Here is a 21,276-nt window from a genome sequence, read left to right as displayed (position 1 = left end):
TGACTACGGACCAGGCGCTGTTGTGGCCAAAGACCTATTCTTGGTTTCTGACTTTTCGTGGAAGCCTATGTGGCCTCAGAAAAGAGCAAAAGAAGTATGCGCATGCGCGTGGGAACCTTTTCCTGTAAATTAACTTTGCCTGAACAACGGCTTTCCTATTGAGTGTGAAGTAATAAGATCTTGTTCAGTGCAGTTGAGTCAGTTCCAAACCATAGCGACCCTGTATAGGGTTTCTGAGGAGCAGCTGGTGAACCTGAGCCACTGACATTTCGGTTCAAACTGACTTTGCAGTCCGCCGCATTAACCCACAGTACCACACCAGGACTCCATTGAAGACCTTAAGTGTGTGAAATGCAACCACCCTCCCTTTATAAAGCAAACTGGAGGAGCAGCGTAAGGAGAACCTGCTGGTCTGTGTGGAGGGAGACGATTCAGTCAGATGCACGCACAGTGAATTGGAACCCAAGGGCCGAGGGCACACTGAGACCAGGGGAGGTAAGTGACAGAAAGGCCGGAGCTCTCCCCTGCTGAAAAGAGCAAAGGCAGAACTCTGCAATTGGGTGACAGGACCCTGGGTGAGCCCGGGGCAGAAGTGGGGGCTATAGGATGAAGTCTAGCCTAAAGTCTCCACTGCTGCTGCTGCTGCTGAGCTTCATAGGACCGACCCAGGGCAGGGACATGAGGCGTTCCTAGGGAGTGAAGGATGTGCTCTAGGAGGCTGGGGCAGGCCTTCCAGACCTGTGATAGAAACCAGAGGCGACGTGTGATAGACTCGGGCAGACACTGGGTTGGGGTTTACAAAACAGACACATGGGCTGAGCACAGACAGCTGGGGCACTAATAGGGGAGGGTGGAGTCATCCCACTCCAGCTGGGCTTGCCTGACTCCACTCTGCCCATGTCTGCCTCGGCCCATCTCTTCCTCCTCCTCCTCGTCTTCACTGTCGTCTGAGTCGCTGCTGCTGGAGCTCATGTCTTCCTCTACTTCCTCCTCCTCCTCGTCTTCAGTGTCATGCTCTCCACGCCCTGGTTCTTCGTGTTTCTGGATTTCAGGGAGAGAAGGAACAAGCACATGCATCAGCAGAGCAGAGGGCACTTGGGAGTTTATGTTTCTGGTACCATTAAGGGACCTTTCTGGTCACTTTATAAGGTTTTCATAGAAGTGACTTCTCTGGTGAAAGGGAAGTCAGAGGTTAAAAACTAAGACTTCACAGCAGAGAATTCCAAGACAGGCTCAAGACCAAATGTCCTATGTTTGAAACAAGAGACATTGAAATCAATCCCGCCTGTTATTTGGTGACCCTTTCAGGCTAAAGTGAGGTTTTTTTTTGGACTTTCTAGTTTATTTGCATGAAGTTTTCCAAGTCTGAGACTCCCTGGGAGTACAAAAGGTTAGCGCGCTTGGTTGTGAACCAAAAGGTTGGTGGTTTGAGGTCACCCAGAAGTACCTCAGAAGAAAGGCCTGGCAATCCACCCCCCCCAAATAAAGAACCATGATTGGTTTTGTTTTGTTCCCTCTCCCCACCCTCTCAGATCTAAATGTTAGCTTTCCAGTGAGAGAATGACAGGCTTGTACCCCTCTCCAGGTGGGAATGTAAGGTCCCTGGGAGCAAAAGATCTTTTAAGTCAAGACTTACTGTGTGCTGCCACTTAAATATTTGCTGGGGAAAGGAAAGGCTTATGGCCCTCATTCTCCATGCCGGTCCCTCACTTCCGGTCTTGTGCTCTCAAACTCTCCCCCACTCTTCTCTCCTCACATTCCTTCCTTCCCCTGGCTTACTGGTGACTGAGACCCTTTCCCAGTTCTGAGTTGGTGAACTAGGCCATCAGTGAGGTGTGCCCTCACTGTGTTTCATCTCCTCCCTGGAATGCTTTCTTTTCTACCTCTGGCATTCCCAAATCCTACCCATTCTGTGAGGTCTCACTTGGGCCACTCTCTTCTGAGGACTCATTCCTGAACACTCCAGCCCCGTAGGGCTCTGCTGGCTGGTTATGCCACCAGGTGAGCCCTTAGTACACACACACTGTCTTGCCTTGTCCTCAGACTGCTGCTGGTGTAGTGGTCTTGTTTCCCACACTCTTGTTTCTCACACACCCAGCACCCATAGGTAGGTCCAAGGGCATGATATAAGTGGCTTCCCTTAGGGTTCCACATGTGTAGGGCAGAGGCTTTGAACAACCATAGATAGCTTCTGTGGGCTAACTGAAAGGATATGAGTTTAACGAAAGACCATCTTGAGTTTGAGTGTTGGCTCTGCCCTGAGCAGTTGTGTAATTGAGTGATTGACTTCCCATCTGTGAGCGGGTTCTCGCATTGGTACATGAGGATGATAAGTACACCTTCACAGGTTGTTGGGAAGATGAAAACAGGTGGCGTATAGAGAGCACCTTGTCCAGTGTTTGGCATAAAGGGTGCTCAGTAGATGGCAAGTACTGTGTTTTATTTTGTATTGTTTTCATTTTTTTTTAACTTATTCTAAGCCTTGAAGTGAACTCTGCAGGCATTTTTGGAGCAAAGTCATCCCATTTATACTTAGTTCATCAAGAATTTAATACTGAATTCTTAAATGTGATTTAGCTCTGAGTAAAATATTATATAAGAGGCAAGGGCTAGATACCACTTGACCACTAGCCTTTAGACATTTCTGGATCTTTGTGGGATGTGAGCAAATCACTTTTTTTTTTTTTTTTTTAAATCAATGAATGTAGGTGGTAGGATAGTATGGTCCCTTCAAGTTGAAAGGGTTGGAGGATCTCAGAGAAGGGAAAACCCAGTGGGGCTGGGATCATTGGGGCAGGGCTTCCAGAACCAATCAGGCTTAGTCTAAGGCTGGGCTGCAAACACAGGAAGGACTGAACTGAATGGAGGTGGAGGCATCCCTGCTCTGAGCTCCCCAGCCCTTGCGGGAGGCTTACCTCCATGGGGTTGACGGTAATAGTCAATGCAGAGTCATCCCAATCCATTTCAGCCTCCTTGGCAGCCTCGGTCTCCTGAATGAAGTGCTGGTGGGCAATCCGGATGCGGTACACACCCATGGCCACAACAAACACGAGCATGCACACAGAAATGATGATGACCACCGTGGCAATGCTTGGGACCACTGAAACGAGGAAGGAACCTCTCATGGCATGTGAACCAAGATCTAGCTCATTCTTGGACAGGAGCGCAAATGCAAGAGTATTTATGCATAGGTTAAAATCTCCCCCACCTTTCCTGACTGGAGTACTCTAGGCTAGCAGATTAGTCTGTCTGGGCTTCGCTTGCATCGTCTCTGTGAAGCACTTCCTAATTTCTATCCCATGGCTATTTGTGAGGAGTAAATGAAATAATCTCTGTGACTTTCCAAGTTCATGAATAGACACACAAAGGGTGCTCAAAAAATGCTAGTTCTCTTCTGTCTCTTTCTCTTACATTATAGTGGAGCATTCATCAAAACCCAGACACGATGGCGCTTACTCAGGATGGACACAATGTCCAAAAGACAGTGACACTATGTCAAATGGTCCCATAGAAGTATGGGTAGGGGCTTCCCAGTCTGGTGTGCATGCTGTGCCTGACTGTGCGGAAGGAGTTCAGAGAAACCTTCATACAGGATGTAGCTTTGAGTTAGGCTGACAGGCCTAGAAGTGTGTCCCAGTCCTTTGTACCAAGCTCTGCTGTTCCATGCTGTAGGTAATTTCTTCCTTACTTGTCTGGTTCTACTGAAGCTGGGATACAATTTTCTCTGTCACTGGATTCCCTCCCTTGGTAACAGGCACCCATGGCTGCTGCAGCACAGCTGTGTTTACTGGACCGTCCTGAGTGACAGTGGCCACCTGGTGTCCTGAGGTCACTCCTCCCAGGTGTCCTACCTGAGCTGCGCCGGATGCTGCTCCGAGACTCAGGGTGATGGACAGACTGGAGGAAGGGAGGCTGCACGATAAGGTGGTTGACATGCTCCTTGTCTGAGACTTTGACCTCATGAAGGACAGTGACCTGGGAAGATCAGGGGGAGGTGTTGTTAACCAGGAGTGTCAGGTGGGCCCAGTTGCAGGAGCCCTACAAGTGACTGAGGGCATGCACAGGCAAGCTGGGCTGCCCTGACAATGGCAGCACTTACTCACCTCAAGGTTGAACTCATTGCTGGTGTAACGCCCATTGAGTTCGGAGCACTTGATCCGGAACCGCCGGGCCTCAAGAGTTGCTGGATGCCAATTTCGGTAGCGGATATGGTGTAACACCTGCTCATAGCGACTCATGGAGCCCACACCTGTGCCAAAAGACTAGCCCTGTCACCAGGAGGTGGAGGAGGCAGAAAAGGAGCCAGCAGAGCAAGACTTGGGCCTACGAACCTCCTAGTGTGGCACTGTAGGCTAAGCACTGGACTGTGAGTCACCAGATGGGTGGTTCAAACCCACCAGGTACTCCTCGGAAACCCTGTACAAGGTCGCTATAAGTCAGAATTGACTTGGTAGCACTTAACAGCAATAGCAAATACATCATAGGTAAGAGCTTGAGTTGTTCACAGCCAGAAAGTGTGCAAACAAAACCCACTGCCATCAAGTCAACTCCAACTCAAAGGGAACCCTGTATAGGGTTGCCAGGGGTATAAACCTTTATGGAAGCAGAAAGCCTCTTCTTTCTCCCGCAGAGAAGCTGGTGGATTTGAATTGCAGACCCTGTGGTGAGCAGTCCAGGGATCACCCTACTGCACCATCAGACCTCCTAGACAATGTTCAGAAACAGAAATTGGAAGGAGTCAATTAAACCCACCCACAACATGGCCGTACAAACAGACTGAGCTCTGATCAGAATGTTTGGCCTCAATGTGTTAAATACTGCTATCACAGTTTCTGAGATAAAATGTTATAAGAGAAGGCATCCGCGTAGTTCTACAGATTTGCTCAGGAAATGAGATGTGGAACAGGTCTCTAATACACTGGCTCTCCAGACTGTGCTCATCAAAAGAGGGTTGAGAAATGTATGCTCTACAGTCAAGAGTTCCAAGCTGACCTCTGGGGCTACTCAGTGCATCTCCATGGGTGACAGAGTTGTCATCATCCTCTTGACTCCTTGGAAAGAGGCATTCTGAGAAGAAGCCACTGTGCACAGGTGCCCAGAACAGACTTACCATAGATGGAGTAGCCTGCCGTGGAGTTGGTGGCATCCAGGTGTCGCTGGTGGAGTTCACTGTGGCTAAGCTCCAAGCACTCATGTCTTGGGTCCAAGTCCCCTCCAAGCACCAAAATATCACAGAAATCTAAGTTGTGAAGCATTTCTTCTAAGACTGTGGATTTGGGGGCTGTGGGGTGACAGATGCATAGGAAAACATAGGCATTAGTAGAAAGTCATCATCTTCCTGTCTCTTATTGTGCCATCGGTTGGGGCTGGGTGATTCTACATATCACCTCCACAGCTAGGCTGTGGTGCCAAAGCGTCTACTGTTAGTGCTACTGTGGCCTGAGACTATGTTCGGCAGCCCCCCGAATTAGTGGAAAGGGCACGGACACTCTGATCAAGCACATGTGAACTGATATGCCAGCTCTGCTACTGAGAAGCTGTTGTTATGTGCCGTGGAGTCAATTCCAACTCATAGCAACCCTATTCAGGGTTTCCAAGGAGCAGCTAGTGGGTTTAAACTGCTAACCTTGTGGTTTGTAGTCCAGTGCTGATCCTACTGTATCATGTTAGAAAAACTACCTACCACTTACTTTCCTCATCCATTAAGAGGGCAAGAATTTGAGAGGACTGAAAATAGTATCTGGCACACAGGAGTTCAATCAGCAATAGCTTATTTGAGGGGCAGAGATAAGTACCTCTCCACCATGTTCCTGTAGCTTTCTCCATGGGATCTGTGTGTGTGTGTGTGTGTTTGTGTATGTGTGTGTGTCCTACCAGACTCAGACCCTGCAGGGCAGAAGAACCATCTTATTATGACTGAGTCCTCTGTCTGTCCCAGGGACTGGCATGGAGCAGTAACTAATACATATTGCTTAAATGGAGTTAGATTTGTAACATGTTTAAATAATTAAGGAAATATGTTCCCTGGGATGCACATTAGCAAACTGGTCAGTATAGTTGTCCTTGACTGATTTTTGAGACTCCAAATTCCACCATGCAATATATAAATGTTTGAATGATGTACAGAGGTTGACAGTCTTCAATTGAAATCCCAATTTACATAGACGTGATTTGTATTTATGGAGTGCTTAGATGAGTGCTTATGGAGTCCTGGTGTGGTGCTATAGGATAAGGTTGGTTTGAACCTCAGTGTTGGCAGTTCAAACATGCCATCCATGGCTTGGAAACCCTGTGCAGGATTGCTATTAGTGGGACCCGACTCGACGGTACTTAACAACTTACGTGAGTCAGTGTCAACATGATCCCAATACACATTAAACCTGGTTGTCATGAGTCAGTCTGATTGATGGTGACTTGTGTATGTGTCCGAGTAGAACGGTGTGTTTCTCAAGGGCTGACTGTTTGGAGAAAAGCCATTAGGCCTTTCTCCTAAGATGCCCCTGAGTGGATTCTAACCCTGTTAACCACTTGTACCACCTAAGGACTCCAACAAACACTGACTAGGGTGCTATCATTATCCCCGCTTCACCAATGAGAAAACAAAATGTTAACGGGATGAGTGAGGTCTCATAGGCACTGAGATAGTAAGTAAAATAGCAGGATAGCACCCATGTTGTTCTGACTCTTAACCTCTGAGCCAGGGGTCTTCAAGTGCCGTTGACCTCGTACCTCTGTATTGAAAGATTTGTGAACCTAGGCTTTTGACATAAGTATATTTATTTATAACATATACACAAGGTCTCATATATTTTGTGCATTATAAAACATTTACGAGAATTGAAATTTAAACAAGATTCCTTACAGATGAAAAAATATGTTTGAATATATTTTATATTGTTTGATTTCTAAATAGTAAAATGTGTGTGCTCTTTCTAGATATGTATTCTAAATAGTGTTCTGTATGCTTTGTTTTTCAGTGTTTGTTAATTGCAAGGACTCTATGCTATTGTGAGCATAAGTGAAAAGCACAATCATATACACTTAAAAGCAATGCCTATCATTGACCATAGTGTATGTATAGCTCTAGTTCAAATGGTCTCTATTTCCAAACATTTCTAACTCATACTTTTTTGGTCGACTTCTTATCAGGTCAGGTTAGCTCTTGTTTATTTCTGCCCCCAGCCCCACAGGTAGCTGACTGAGAATTCATGCCTCCCAGGGGATGTCTGTTCTTGCTGCTGTATTCTTGCTGTTCTTCTGTGCTTGCACCATTATTGGCAGCCGCAGTCTCCTTGATTCCCACTGTGTGTAAGGGACTGTGCTGGGTCTAGGGTTTCAGAGGTAAATTGACCATGGAACCCTTGGGGAGCTCCTGGTCTGGTTTAGTAAGCAGATCGTCCCTAGCAAGACTAAACCATGTTCTGTGTTAGAGGTAAGGAAGAGCAATTGGGAGCACACAGGGCAGGAGACCTCACCTAGCGGGGTGACTGTGGAGAAGGCCTCCAGAGGAGGAGGTCTTGAAGGTGGAAATGTTTTCAAGCACTGAAGAGGGAGAGGGGGGAGGGACCTTCCAGGCTGAGGGTCTAGCATGGACAAAGGTGTGTGCTAGCACAGAGCTATGAACAGGAATGCCGTGTGCAGGAACTTCCAGACAGTTTGTACTGAAAGAGCATCAAGAATGAGCCATTGAGAGCAGAAGATGATATGGAGGAAGTGACTGAGAGCCGGTGGCAAATGGCCTTAGGTTGTTTGCTGGAGGTGCCATGATAATGATGATTGTAACACTAAGAGCACAATTTAAAGCACTAATGAGAACTACTGGGCACTTGGCTAGGGCCCTGCAGGCACCACTCAGAAACAGACAGTGAAATGGCGACCCAGAGAATTGCTTTACCACCCCCCCACCCCCGTGTACTGGTGTTAGGTGGAGTGGATCCACGTGTGCTGTTACCACCTGCAATCGCTCAGGTTAGAGGTCACAGGACCTCATGCACCAGGACATGTAAGTAGGAAACTGCCCTGCCCAGACAGCTGGTAAAACACCATCTATTTTTCTGCCTTGCTTGGCATCCCATTCACCAGGGAGCAGGGAGGTGAGAAGCCCTTCAGGGTCTCAGGTCCCTGGGCACCAGCACATCATTAGCAGTCACTTTAGGTGAGGGAAGAGTTGAAAGTATTTCTTCTCTTCCAAGAAGCACTAAAGGCCAATTTTCAAACAGATACTTCCCTTTGTCAGTCACAAAGGAAAAGTTTTCCCTTCTTGCCTTCCTGCCTCTCTCCTTCCTTCCTTCCTTCTGGTCTCCCCACTTCCTCTCTCTTTTTGCATCCTCTTTCTTCTGACTTCCTGTCTCCCTCCCACTTCTTCCTTCCCTCCCTCCTCTACCCTACCCTTCCTCCTCTCAGTCTCCCTACCTTCCCTTATTCCTCTCGCTTGCTTGCTTCCTCTCCTCCCTTCATTGCCTTTTTGTCCCCGCCTCCGCTAACAGCATACTATTGTGGATTTCCATGCAACTAAATGTTTCTCCTGGCAGATAATTCCAATTACTTTACTCTTACTGAACACCCTTCCCAATAATGAAACTCTTAGAAATATAGTAACTTAAAAGTTTCCTGGGAGCTTAGAGTACTACTGCTGAAATGAAACCTACCTTTTGCTGTATATAAGATGCAGTTATACATTTTTGTTGTTGTTGTTTGTGCTTCTTCAGCTTTTCTTCTGATAATCAAAATAATGGTCCTTATAGTACATTTTTATAGTTGCAGAAAAGTGGAGGGAAGCAGAGACAAATTGGCTGTCTCATTGTTCCTCGGAGAGTATCATGCATTAGGTATATATGGAAGCCATTTTCCCCCCTTTACACAATGGAGATCATTCTATATGTAGACACTAGTAATTTGGCATCTTGCTTTTTGCACTTAGCATTTAGCACAATGCCTTTCCTCCACCATGAAACACAAGACATGGCTGTGCCATAATTTGCCAAGCCATTCCTCTCCTGAGGATCATTTAGGTTGTGACCAGAGGTTTTTTGGTTTTTTTTTTTAGTTGTTGTTTTCATTACTTTTCTTTTGCCATGGTGACCAGTGAAGTAAGATTTCATAGGACTGTAGGAAATTTAAATTTCACCTTCCCCAGGGCCCTATACACACCTGTACCTGTGGTTTTCAAGTCCCCGGGCGCCTCAGCTTTGGTAAAGGTGCTCACGATCTTGATGTCTGGAAAGAGGATCACCCCTCTGGCACTGTCAAACTGGGTGGCAGGCCTCCAGAAGTGCTCTGTGCCCCGAAGGGTGATGCGGGGTTCGATGGCCTGCAGGACCATCACATAGGCGTCCATGTCCGGGATGCTAATACACACATCTTCCCCAAAGCACCTGGGGAAACAGCCAAGGATGACACTGTCCACTTTCTTGCTGAGGATGCAGTTACCACCTCTAGTCCTTTACTCAGCATCCTGATGGTCTAAAAGTCTCCAAAGATGTCAGAAGACATTCAAATTCAAAGCCACACTGACAGTCTAAACTAGTAATCTAGAGACTTCAAAGATTGGCTCTTAGGATAAATCAGGATCTCCCATATGAGCAACAAGTCACTGTTAAATGTCTAAATATCCTTTAAACAAGTAATCAATGGCTGCATTAATAAGGTAGCAATGGCTTGTTATGTAAATCCATATTTGATAAGCAAATTATGAAGAACCCTGGTAGCATTGTGATTGAAAAACTAGGCTGTGAATCTAAAGTTCTGTTACTAGGAACCAACAGCTCTTCAAAGGCAATCTGCTTCTATAAACATTTACAACCTTGGACACTCTGAGGAATTTCTACTGTGTCCTATATGGTAGCTACGAGTCAGAAGAGACTGGTCAGTCATGGGGTTTTTTGGAAGCATATTATTGCTGGTAGCGTAGTGGTTACGAATCGGGCTGCGAACCTTAAGGTCAGCGGTTCGAAACTACCAGCCGCTCCGCGGGAGAAAGATGAGGCTTTCTACTCCCGTAAGGATTTACACCCTCGGAAACCCTGTACAGGGTCGCTATGGGTCGGAACCGACTCGACGGCACTTAACAACAACAACATTATTGTCTAACTGCCTGGCTGTTTATATTAAGTGCTGAGAATCAGTTCCAATTCTCAGCAACCCTGTACAGAGTTTCTGAGGGTTTGAACCACCAACCTTGGGTTCAGCAGCCCAACACTTATTCTATAGAGTCACAGTAAGACTCCTATCTTAGTAAATGAGACCCCAGGGCAAATCTCTCTTTGTGCAGTTTGTGTGTGATGTTTCTGTTAAGGTCTCACACAAGTGTCCCTATCTCAGGTGTGGGGGGCAAATTGGATTGGAATCATGATCCCTTTAATTGATAAAAACCGAGGAATTGATTCCAACTCATGCTGACCTTGTGTTCATCAGAGTAGGCCTATGTTCTATGGGGTTTTCAGTGATTGATTATTTGGAAGTGGATCACCAAACCTTTCTTGTGAGGTTCCTATGCTGCTACTGAGTACAGTTTAGGCAGTTCCAAGTCACAGTAACCCTGGATAGGGTTTCCGAAGCTGTGACTCTTCACATGAGCAGGAAGCCTTATCTTTCTCCCATGGAGCAGCTGGTGGATTTGAACTCTTGATTCAACACATAATCCACTATCCTACCAGGCCTCCTTGAGGCTCCTTTCTTGTTAAGTGTCGTCTGAGTGGGTTCCAACTCATAGTGATCCTCTAAAGGGTTTCTGAGGAGGGGTACTAAAACACTGCAACCTTTTGAGCATATTAACTGTTTATACCACCCTGGGACTCCTTATCTTGTCGTCTGGTTGCCATTGTATCAGTTCCACTTTCTGAACGTCCTGTGAGTGAGTACGGAGTAGAACTGCTCTGTGGGGTAGCAGAAAGCAGAGCACCAGAGCTGTCTTCCCAGGCATCTCTGGGTGGGTTCCAATTGTCAACCTTTCAGTTAGCAGCTGAGTGCTTAACCATGTGTGCCACCAGGGCTCCTCCTATCCTAATGCTGCTGTTGTGAAGTATCGTCGAGTTGGCTCAGACTCACAGAAATGCTGAATAGGGTTTCTGAGAGCGGTTGGTGAGTTTGAACTGCGGATCTTGTGGTTAGCAGTACAGTGCTTATCCTACAGTGGCATTTGTTGTTATTGTTAAGTGCTGTCTAATCAGTTTTGATAAGTAGTTACCGTATATAGGGTTTCCAAGGACTGCCTGGTGGGTTTGAACCATTGACTTTGTGGTTGGCAGTCTAATGATTATCCTACAGCTCCAAGCCAGAAGTCTGACAGTGTTATTGTTGTTATTAAATGCCCTCAAGTTGGTTCCAACCCATAGAGAACCCTGTAAAGGGTTTCTGAGGAGCAGCTGGTGAACTTGAAGCACCAATCTTGTGCTTCAAACCAACCCTGCAGTCCAGCTCATTAACCTGCAGCACCACACCAGTATGCCTATCTGACTTTAGGACAAGATTTTAATTATCTCTGTGACTATCTGGAAGAATTAAATGCAGATAATGTATAGACAAAAAGTTGAGTCAGGGCCTGGCTCATGGTGTGAGCTCAGTCAGTGCTGGCAGGATCAGACTCCCATTAGCATATGTGCACCTTCCACTCTCTTGCTGGTTGCCTAATTCAAAGTCTATGGCTAAAGTGGGGATCCCAGGGTTCAGACAGTGTTCTGGGAATCTGGGTGGTCTCCAGATGGTGATAATCATCCTCTTGACCGTGTTCCTTGTGGAAATTCCCCAGGGAAGGCTAGTCTTCCTGGGCCCCATGCTGAACCACTCCATCCTCTTCTATAGGGTGGCTAAGATTGTGGGGGTTGCGGTAGGCTTTCGTTCCCAGGTTTCTCTGGGTCTCTGCCATATCAACCTAGATGACTTCTCTTTCCTAATGCGTTAACAAGCCTGGTCTCAACTGGAGACCCTCTCCTTCACTTTACCATAGAGCTGATGAGGAGGTGCTGCTCCTTGGACCCAGAGCTCAGGGGTGACTTCTTCATTGCTCTAGAACTGCTTACTGAATGTGATGACCAGGGGGAAGTCCATTTTCACATCCCTGATCTTCCTTCTCTGAGTTGTTCTCCTGGGTTAGAGCCCTGAGACTGCTGCTGATACCTCCCAGGAGGCCCCCTGCTAGAAGCCCTCCCATGAGCCTGCTGTGGCTGAGAAGGGATATGATAGGCCAGCTAGTGAGTTTGCCAAAGGCTTCTGGAATAATCTCACCTCCTTAATTGAACTCTGCTCTCTGAGGGCAGGATCCAGTCTCTTTATTTTGCATCTCTACTGGATTTAAGAGCTCTAAATAGCTGTGCTGATTAATTTAATTCAATTTAATCAACATTTGTTAAGCACCACTTAAAATCCAGCTCTCAGAGACTTTACAGGAAACAAGACCTTCTAGGCATTAGATTAGATGCATGATAAAACAAAACAAGCAGTATTTATATTGGCAAAACAACATAACATTTTTCAGAAAACACAGATCTGTTGAGCGTTCTTATAGGAAAAGCAGATGACAAATGACAACACAACACAACTCTACTTTGCAATGGAATAACCTTAAGGGACTAGCACTGTTCTGTCCTTTGGGCCCCACGGTGACCACTCACTGGACTTTGGAAGAGACTTTCAGGCGCCGCACACCCGCTGTTGGGAACTGCCTGGAGTTGATGTAGGAGACCTTCTGGAGGGCACGGTTGATGTTCCCAACATCATCACTTTCCATCACCAGGATGGACTGCGAGGGGTTGAAGTGATACTAGAAGACAGTAGAGGTTGGGAATCATGGAGCGAATGAGCAATGATGTACACAATCCCATGAAATCACATTTCCATGAAAAGACCACTAGAGTCACCACCAAACCACAAAATACCAAACCAATTGCCACTGAGTAGATTCCAATTCATGGTTACCCATGTGTGCAGAAGAGAACTGTGCTTCAATGGGTTTTCAAGGTTGTGAGCTTTTAGAAGCTGATCACTAAGCCTTTCTTCAGTGGTGCCTCTGGGTGGGTTCAAACCAGCAATCTTTGATTTAGTGGTTGAGTGCTTAACTACTTGTGCCACCCAGGAACTTCTTAAGACCACCAGAGTCACCTCCAAGGCATGTTAAAGTAAAGCAGTTTGTGCATAGGTGACTGTTTGCCATCCCTCATGCAATTTCTGCTACTCTGGTGAGCTTAAAGGTCCTCCCCTCTGAGGTTGCCCCAGAGATGATCAATTCCTGGTAATATCATCAAAGTCAGAAAACCCAGTCACAGTGCTCTTGCAGCTCAGCCCATGAGGGGTGGTCCATGTACTGTGCAACCTTTGTGGCCCTTACAAGCAACTCTCACCCCTTGGATCACCTCTTCTCTCACCTGACAGCACAGAAACGTAGGGTGTTGGCTCCTTCATTGTTCTTGTCTTTGGTTTTAGACTGGTCCCTCAATTCATTTGTCACTCCACTTGTTGACAGAAGCCCCTTCTTTTTAGCATCTAACCTTAAAACTCATTTTTCATTTCTCCCCAGACCTGATACTTGGTCTGGCTTCCCTGGTGCCAAATTCTGGTTTCTCATGTGTTTTCCTTACCTGCTGTTTACCCGACTGCCGGTGGCCCTAGATTAGTTATGTATTCATTCCATCTGGAGCCCTTGCTACTCTGTATACTCAGTGAGGGTCCATGGGATTCATATGCTCCCAACTGAGTCATCTGGGTCACTGTATGAAGCTAGTCATAGAGTTCTGACTCCCCTGCCTCATCCCTCAGCAGCTACATATCTTTGAATGGAGCAGGAGAATGGCCTCTATAGTGCTCGGAGCTACAGATCTTGGTGCACTTTTGAGCAAAAACTATTAGGAACTGCTACCAATAAGACACTTGGAGCACAGTTATAGATCCTATGTACCCCAAACTCATGGCACAGAAGTAAACATGTAGTTGCATGACCTAAAAATCTACTTGTTTGAGTAGATAATATTTTCATATATGCACATGTACAAGCATACACACAATACATTAATGAAAAGTCTCCATGTTGCCCCCATCTTGCTACTTTGCACAATTCCACCCCACAGGTATTCACTGTGATTAATTTCTTAATGAAAAATTGTATTGTTATAATCAGTTGCTTCCCCTACTGTGGAGGATTTTACATCCCTGGCCTGTTGTCAACAGTCCTGATCATATGACTTGTGGTACCCTTCCTTGCAGCACACACTTTTCTTGCCCTGTAGAACTGAGTAGTGGTCATATAAGTTGCTTATTCAGAGAAATGTGGGCAAAAATATTGTTTGGTTCATATCCATGAGGAAACTTTAAGCCAGTTCATGATTTTTGATGTTCCTTTTCCTCTGTCATGAAAAACCAGTAAAGTTCCTTTAGGTGTTGACCCATCTACTGAAGTCTCACAGTTAGTATGGTATGTTGTTGTTGTTGTTAAGTGTTGTTGAGTCAGTTCTGACCCATAGCTACCTATATAGGGTTTCCAAGGAGTGACTGGTGAGCTTGAACCACCAACTTTGTAGTTCAAACTAACTTTGCAGTCAGCCCATTAACCTACAGCGCTACACCAGGACTCCACACCACACCAGAATGGTATGGTGGTGGTGGTGATGGTTATGTGCTGTGGAGTCGGTTCCAACTCATAGAGATCCTGTAGAGGGTTTCCAAGGCTATAAATCTTTACAGAAGCAGAAAGCCTTATCTTTCTCTGGCAGAACAGCTGGTAGTTTCAAACTGCTGACCTTGAGGTTAGTAGCCCAACTCATAACCACTATGCTACCAGAACTCCTTCCAGGATGGTATAGTCAACCTATAATAGATATGAATTGTAAATAACAAATAAAGCTTAAACCACTGAGATTTTTATGAATGTATGTGTTATTTCATGTTTGCATATATATCTGTAGGATAAATTCCTACAAATGGAATTTTGCTCAAAGACTATTTCACTTATAATTTTGATACAGTTGACAAAGTCCACATTGCTAGGGAATGTGTGTCTGTGAATAATGGGTATTCCAGAACACTTAGTTGTGCTCATGAGGAATTTGTACAAGGACCGAGCCAGCTATTTGAACAGAACACAGTGATACAGCATGGTTGAGAATCAGAAGGTTTGTGTCAGGACTTCCACCATACTTACTCAATCTGTAAACTGAGCAAATACTCTGAGAAACTGGACTATATGATCAATGTAGCATCGGGATTGGAGGAAGACTCATCAACCACCTGTGATATGCAGGTGACACAAACTTGCTTGCTGAAAGTGAAGAGGAATTGAAGCATTTACTGATGAAGATCAAAGCCTTCAGTATGGAATGCACCTCAGCATTGTTGTTGTTGTTGTTAAGTGCCATCGAGTCGGGTCCTCAGCATAGAGAAAACAAAAATTCTTACAACTTGACCAATGTATAAAGTTATGGTAAATGGAGAAGATGTTGAAGTTGTCCAGAATTTCATTTTACTTGGATCCACAATCAAGGCCCATGGAAGCAGGAGTCAGGAAATCAAATCACATGTTTCATTGGGAAAATCTGCTGCAACAGACCTTTTGGAAGCATTTAAAAGCAAAGATGTAACCTTGAAGACTAAGATATGCTTGAACCAAGCCATGGTTTTCCATCACCTTATATGCAGGCTAAAGCTGGACAATAAATAAGGAAAGCCAAAGAATTGATGCCTTTGAATTATGGTGTTGGTGAAGAATAATTAATATACCACAGACTGCCAGAAGAATGAAAAATCTGTCTAGGAAGAAGTACAGCCAGGATGCTCCTTAGAGCCAAGGATGGTGAAACTTCATCCTACATACTTTGGACATTATCAGGAGGGATCAACACCGGGAGAAAGGCATCACATTTGGTTAAGCAAAGAGCCAGTGAAAAAGAAGACCCTCAATGAGATGGACTGTGACTGCAATAAGAGGCTCAAACATAGCAATGATTGTGAAGATGGAGGAAAAGTGGGTGGCATTGCATTCTGTTATACATAAACTTACTATGAGATGAAAGTGACTTGACTGAACCTAGCAACAATAGGGATTTATTAACATAAACTCCCTTTAATAGTATCTTTCCTCTAAACCTCAATGATGGTATATTGTCAGACTTCAAGATGTTTGTCAATCTGATAGATGATAATGCCATCTCAGTATAATTTTAATTTGCATTTCTTTTACCATGAAGGAGACTGGGTATCTTTTTATAAGTTTAAGGAACATTCCATCTATATGAACTTTTCCCTGACGTGACTGGAATATCTTTGTAGGAGTGACCTGTTCTGCATTTGAAATTTGACAAGCAGTAGGTGTCTCATGAGCATTAGTGATGACGTTCAACCACATGACTCTCTAGCATCATGGCCCTTTACCATCTGGGAACTCAATCTTTGACTCCTCAGACTATCACATGAATATTTACCTTTTATCTCTTCCTTGAGGCCTCCCCAGATTCCCTCATTTAGGGCCCAACGGACTGTGAGTCCAGAATCCACTTGATGGCCATGGGCTTGGTTTTGGTTTGGTTCAGACATAGATGCAGTTATCAAATGGTTGTACAATAATTATAATTAAGTGATCATTAACTTGCCAAGGACAGAGACTTACTCTTGTCTCTGAATCCCAGAACCTAGCCCTAGTGCCCTGAAAGCCCCTTTGAGATCAGTGAGTGAATGTTACCTCCTTGACTATATTTTACTCAGTATTATGAACTGCCACTCCCCAAAAGGACTTATTTCCTTTCCTATGTCATTTGTCCTTTCAGTCTGACCCCTGTAGGACTCCTTGTCAGCACTCACAAAACCCTGTCCTCCTTCCTTTCCTGGGAATCCTGGAGACTACATTTCCCAGTTGTTTTTCCAGTGGGTGAAGTCCTATGACTACATCTGACCAATGAAATGTGAAAGGAAGTGATGTGTGACACTTCTGGGCTGAGGCAGTGAAAAGCCCTGTGGAAATATTTTGGCCTCTTTCTTTCTTGACTTTGCAACCAGCAATATTCTATATAGAATTTATACCCCACATTCCTGATTTGCAGTACACATTAAGTGAGAGACAAAACTTTTAAGTGTTAAGCCATAAACATTTTGGAGTTAACCTGTTTCTGCCTGTTTGGTTGAATTCACCACTTCCCATGCCTGATTCTCACTTCTTCAAGGCCATGTGGCATCTTGGGAAGATCATGGCTATCTGAAGTGTGATGGAATACTTATTATGGCCCTTCTAGCCATAGTCTTTTGTAACTCCTATTAAATGACCTGGTGAGACCATGTAAATAGGGTATATGGAACTCTAATGTGGGTATTGGTTACTTTTGCCATCCCCCGTAGATATAAAATGAGTCATTTCAGAAGCATGAACAGGGCTTTCACTACAATCCAGAAGGAAGAGCTAGGAGTACAGCACATCCTTTGGATTCCAAGATTCTTGTGCTGAAACCACCTTGATGTAGGAGACAGAAAGGAGACACCAGAAAACAGTAGAGACATCAGGACCAAGCACATGAGATAGAGTGATGGACTTCCTGGGCATGGAGAAAGAAAAGCTTAGTGCCTTCTGCTAGGAGTCTTTCATATGGAATGGGTTGGATAAACTATGTCTGCTGACCCACTGAGTTACAGCTGAGCTCCTTTAAGCTTTGGCTTACAGTAGAGTAGAGTGCCCTGTGGACATTTATTGGCAGCACTGATTCCTGTGAAGCCATCAACACAGGCCTGACAGCATCAAAACAAACAAAAAGCATCTATCAAATAATTGCTTATTTTTAATTTGTAGTACTTCCAGTTTTACTAAAAAGAGCTTTGTAATGTTCTTGAACAGGGCAGAGGCCAAGGAGTCATGTGGCTGAGAAGTCAGGGACCAGAGACAGGCTTGTACGTGTGTATGGCTGAGAAGAGGCTGTCCTGACAGCAGATTGTACCTTGAGCATTTCTGATCATGAATTGTGACCCAACAACTTCCCTAATAAACCAAATAGTCATGTGTTTTGTCTGGGTTCTGTGTGGCTATTGCAATTCATATCAAACCCAGCAGGGAAGTAGAGTGCCAGAGGGAGGGACAGTTGGTGTTAGAATTGGTTAAGAAGCTTGTAGGGAAGAGGCACGTCTGACCTCCATCTCATTGATGTTCCTTACCACTGGTCACACCAGAAGAGGTCAGATACTACCCCCATACACCATACTTACACTATCATACTCCAATTCTAGGATTACTAGCTATACAATCTTGGACTACTGGCTTCCTTTTCTGGACTTCATTTCCTCATCTAAAATAATTTTAATATCCACCTGTGTGGGTCTTATATGAGATGATAGATGTAAAGTCTCTGCCACTTTAAAGATACTCTTATGTAATTACTAACATTATAATTATTGGTTCTTTGCTCGTACTGGTGCCTCGCTTCTACCACTCTTCCCCTATGAATCAGTTCCCTCTTGTCCTTTGAAGCCTTTAGCAAGGGTCTTCCTGAACAGTGTCACCTGGTTTTAAGGACTACTCCCTTGTGCTACATGACTCCCAGGCAGATGGCTGATGTCACAGTCTCTACAGTGGCTTTTTTCCCCCCACTTTCCTTAGGTCATAATTCTGAAATATTTCATAAGTCATCCACTTTTTTCTTTTTTTAAGCTTTTATTGTGAATTGAGTGATTGTTTACATGGCAGAACATTGGTTTTGCACTCAACCAGTCATATTTTGTTTCATTGCAATTTTTATAATTCCCTCCATGTGCATTGGTTAACAGTATTCACCTCTATTCCTTTTTGCTGGGGGGATGTACACAAAAACACGTAGGAATATATAATTGTTTAAACAACTGAAGGGAACATTTTGCAAGCCAGCCTGCTGCCTGTCAGCACACAGCCCTTCTCTTTCCATGAGTCTAAAGTCCTTAGCTGCTATATCTCTCCATACCATCACATCTGCCTCCATCTCTGGAGATGTCTCTGCTTCTCTGTCTCTGTGTCTCTGTTTTCAGTTAGGGTCCCACGTTCCACTCATTCTCTTTCTTCTTGAATGTCCTAGGGTCCTCTGTTCTTGGCATGTTAACTACTCCCCCCTTTTTGTTACCCATCTTCTACCTTTACAGTTGTGGTAATTGCAATTAGTCATGATAACAAGTCCTCACTATTGAATCAAAAGTATCTGGTTCCCATTCTCTCCTATCCCCTTTCACCAGACCCATCTAGACAATAGGAAAACTATTCAGTGGGGATTTTACCTCCCCTTCTTTCTCTGAAACTAAACACCCTCTTGAAAACTTGTAAGCCAGCCACTCTGTACCTGATTAGCCTTCACATTTTAGGTAGCCAGTGTCTAAGTTGCCTGTCCGTATCGATCTTGTATACTGAGGGGATAGGCTTGATCTTTGATGTGAAGATTTCTTCCCTCTTGGTTGGTATTTTGAGCAACTACGTCCATAAGCAAAGGTCACATCCATCAAATTGTAATTTATACTTGCTTCTTGCAGCAAACATTTATTTCTTTTAGTAGAGTTCTGATCCAAGCTAGGTTAAATGGCTCAGTATACCACCTAAAGCCCCATACTCGACAAAGGCTCAACAAGAAGCCTCTTTCACTGGGCAAATTCTAGAACCCCTTTTAGGTATTCCAATCAGTTATAGGCTGAAGACAGGTTTTCAAGCTTTCTGTAATCATATTTTATGATATTCCTTTCTATCCCACTTAAATGCCTATTTTACCGTAGTAGGCAAGGGAAACGAATATCCACAAGACACCTTAACATTATTTCCCCTCTTTTACCCATTTAGACTACGCCTCAATCCTGTATCACAGAACCCTGCTCTTCCAAGGTTGAGTATACATCACTATTTACCTCTATCCCATTTAGCCCATACAAACCTATTTCAGTGTTCCCTATCTTGACCACCCCTCCTCTTCTTGTGTATTGCCCTCCCCTTGCTCAGTGTTCCCTATCTTCCACCCCTCCTCTTCTTGTGTATTGCCCTCCCCTTGCTTGTATATTGCCTTCCCCATCACCTGAGCTATGATGTTACTATCCCCTAACTTGTGCCTTAGTGTCCCCTCCTTCTCACCCCTGATAAACATCAAAGAATTTTTTCCTTTTAATATGGAAATCTTTTCTTAAGCTTTTACAATAATGTTGTTATGCAATATTTGTCCTTTGTGACTTATTTCACTTAGCATAATGTCCTCAAGGTCCTTATATGTTATGAGGTATTTTGCAGCTTTGGTTAACAGTATTCACCTCTATTCAAGGTAGCGTAGTATTCCATTGTGTGTATGTACCAAAGTTTGTTTATCCATTCTTCCACTGTGGGCACTTAGCTGTCTCTTTTTGCTCTTGTGAAGAGTGCTGCAATAAGCTTTGTTGTGCATATATCTACTAGTGTACTGACTCATATTTCTTGTGGATCTATACTGAGTAAAAGAATTACTAGATCATAAGGTATTTCTATTTCCAACTGTCTGCGGAAGTGCCATACTGTTTTCCAGAGTGGTTGGATCCTTTTATATTCCTGCCAGCAATGTAGAAGTCTCCCAGTCTCTCAACATCCTCTCCGGCATTTATTGTCCTCTGCTTTTTTGAACTTTGCTGTTTGCTGGTGTGAGATGATATCTTACTGTTACTTTGATTGGCATCTGTCTAATGGCTAAGGATAATGAATATTTCTTCATATTTTTGTTCGCTGCCCAAATGTCTTCCTTGGTGAAGTGTCTATTAATGTCCTATGCCCATTTTTTAATTGGCCCATTTGTCTTTTAATTGGAGAGGTGTTGTAGTCTCCTATAGATCTTAGAGATTAGTCCCTTGAATGATATGTCACTGTAAAAAAAAAAAATGTTCCCATTCTGTGGGCTCCTTTTTTATTTTTCACTCTTTGGGTGAAATCTTTTGATACACATACGTTTCTAATTTTTAGTATGTTCCAATCATCTATTTTGTCTTTTGTTTGTGTAGTATTTGCAATATTTGATAGTCTATGAATGTCTTGTCTTAGAGCCCTTAAATATGTCCCTGTTTTTCCATTGATGACTTTTATAGTTCTAGGATATACATTTAGGTCTCTAATTTGTATTAAGTTGGTTTTTATATATTGTGTGAGATAAATATCTTGTTTCATTCTTTTTCATATTGATTTCCAGTTTTGCCAGCACCATCTGTTGAAAAGACTATCTCCTCCCCACTCAATGAACTTTGGCCCTTTGTCAAAGATCAATGAGTTGGCTGTATGTGGATGGGTTAACTTTTGGATTCTCAATTCTGTTCCACTGATCTATGTATCTTTCATTGTATCAGTATCAGGCTGTTTTG

At 44.2% G+C, this 21,276-nt stretch overlaps 1 protein-coding gene across 1 annotated transcript in view; it reads right to left on the bottom strand.

Annotated features, from left to right (window-relative positions):
• Positions 1–332: 332 nt before the first annotated feature.
• Positions 333–21,276, bottom strand: part of CLSTN2 (calsyntenin 2) — a 617,054-nt gene continuing 596,110 nt past the window's right edge. The window contains exons 11-17 of the mRNA XM_006846659.1: positions 12,609–12,757; positions 9,157–9,374; positions 5,111–5,281; positions 4,104–4,249; positions 3,852–3,975; positions 2,916–3,100; positions 333–1,041 (exon numbers count right to left, since the gene is read on the bottom strand). Coding sequence (XP_006846722.1) covers positions 838–1,041; positions 2,916–3,100; positions 3,852–3,975; positions 4,104–4,249; positions 5,111–5,281; positions 9,157–9,374; positions 12,609–12,757 — 1,197 coding nt within the window. The 3' untranslated portion in view covers positions 333–837. The remainder of the gene's footprint in view (positions 1,042–2,915; positions 3,101–3,851; positions 3,976–4,103; positions 4,250–5,110; positions 5,282–9,156; positions 9,375–12,608; positions 12,758–21,276) is intronic.

Source organism: Chrysochloris asiatica, unplaced genomic scaffold (assembly GCF_000296735.1).
Source record: "Chrysochloris asiatica unplaced genomic scaffold, ChrAsi1.0 scaffold00028, whole genome shotgun sequence".
In the NCBI taxonomy this organism is placed as follows: Eukaryota; Metazoa; Chordata; class Mammalia; order Afrosoricida; family Chrysochloridae; genus Chrysochloris; species Chrysochloris asiatica.
The sequence above is the reverse complement of the archived record's forward strand: the minus strand, read 5'-3'. Positions and strand labels throughout refer to the sequence as shown.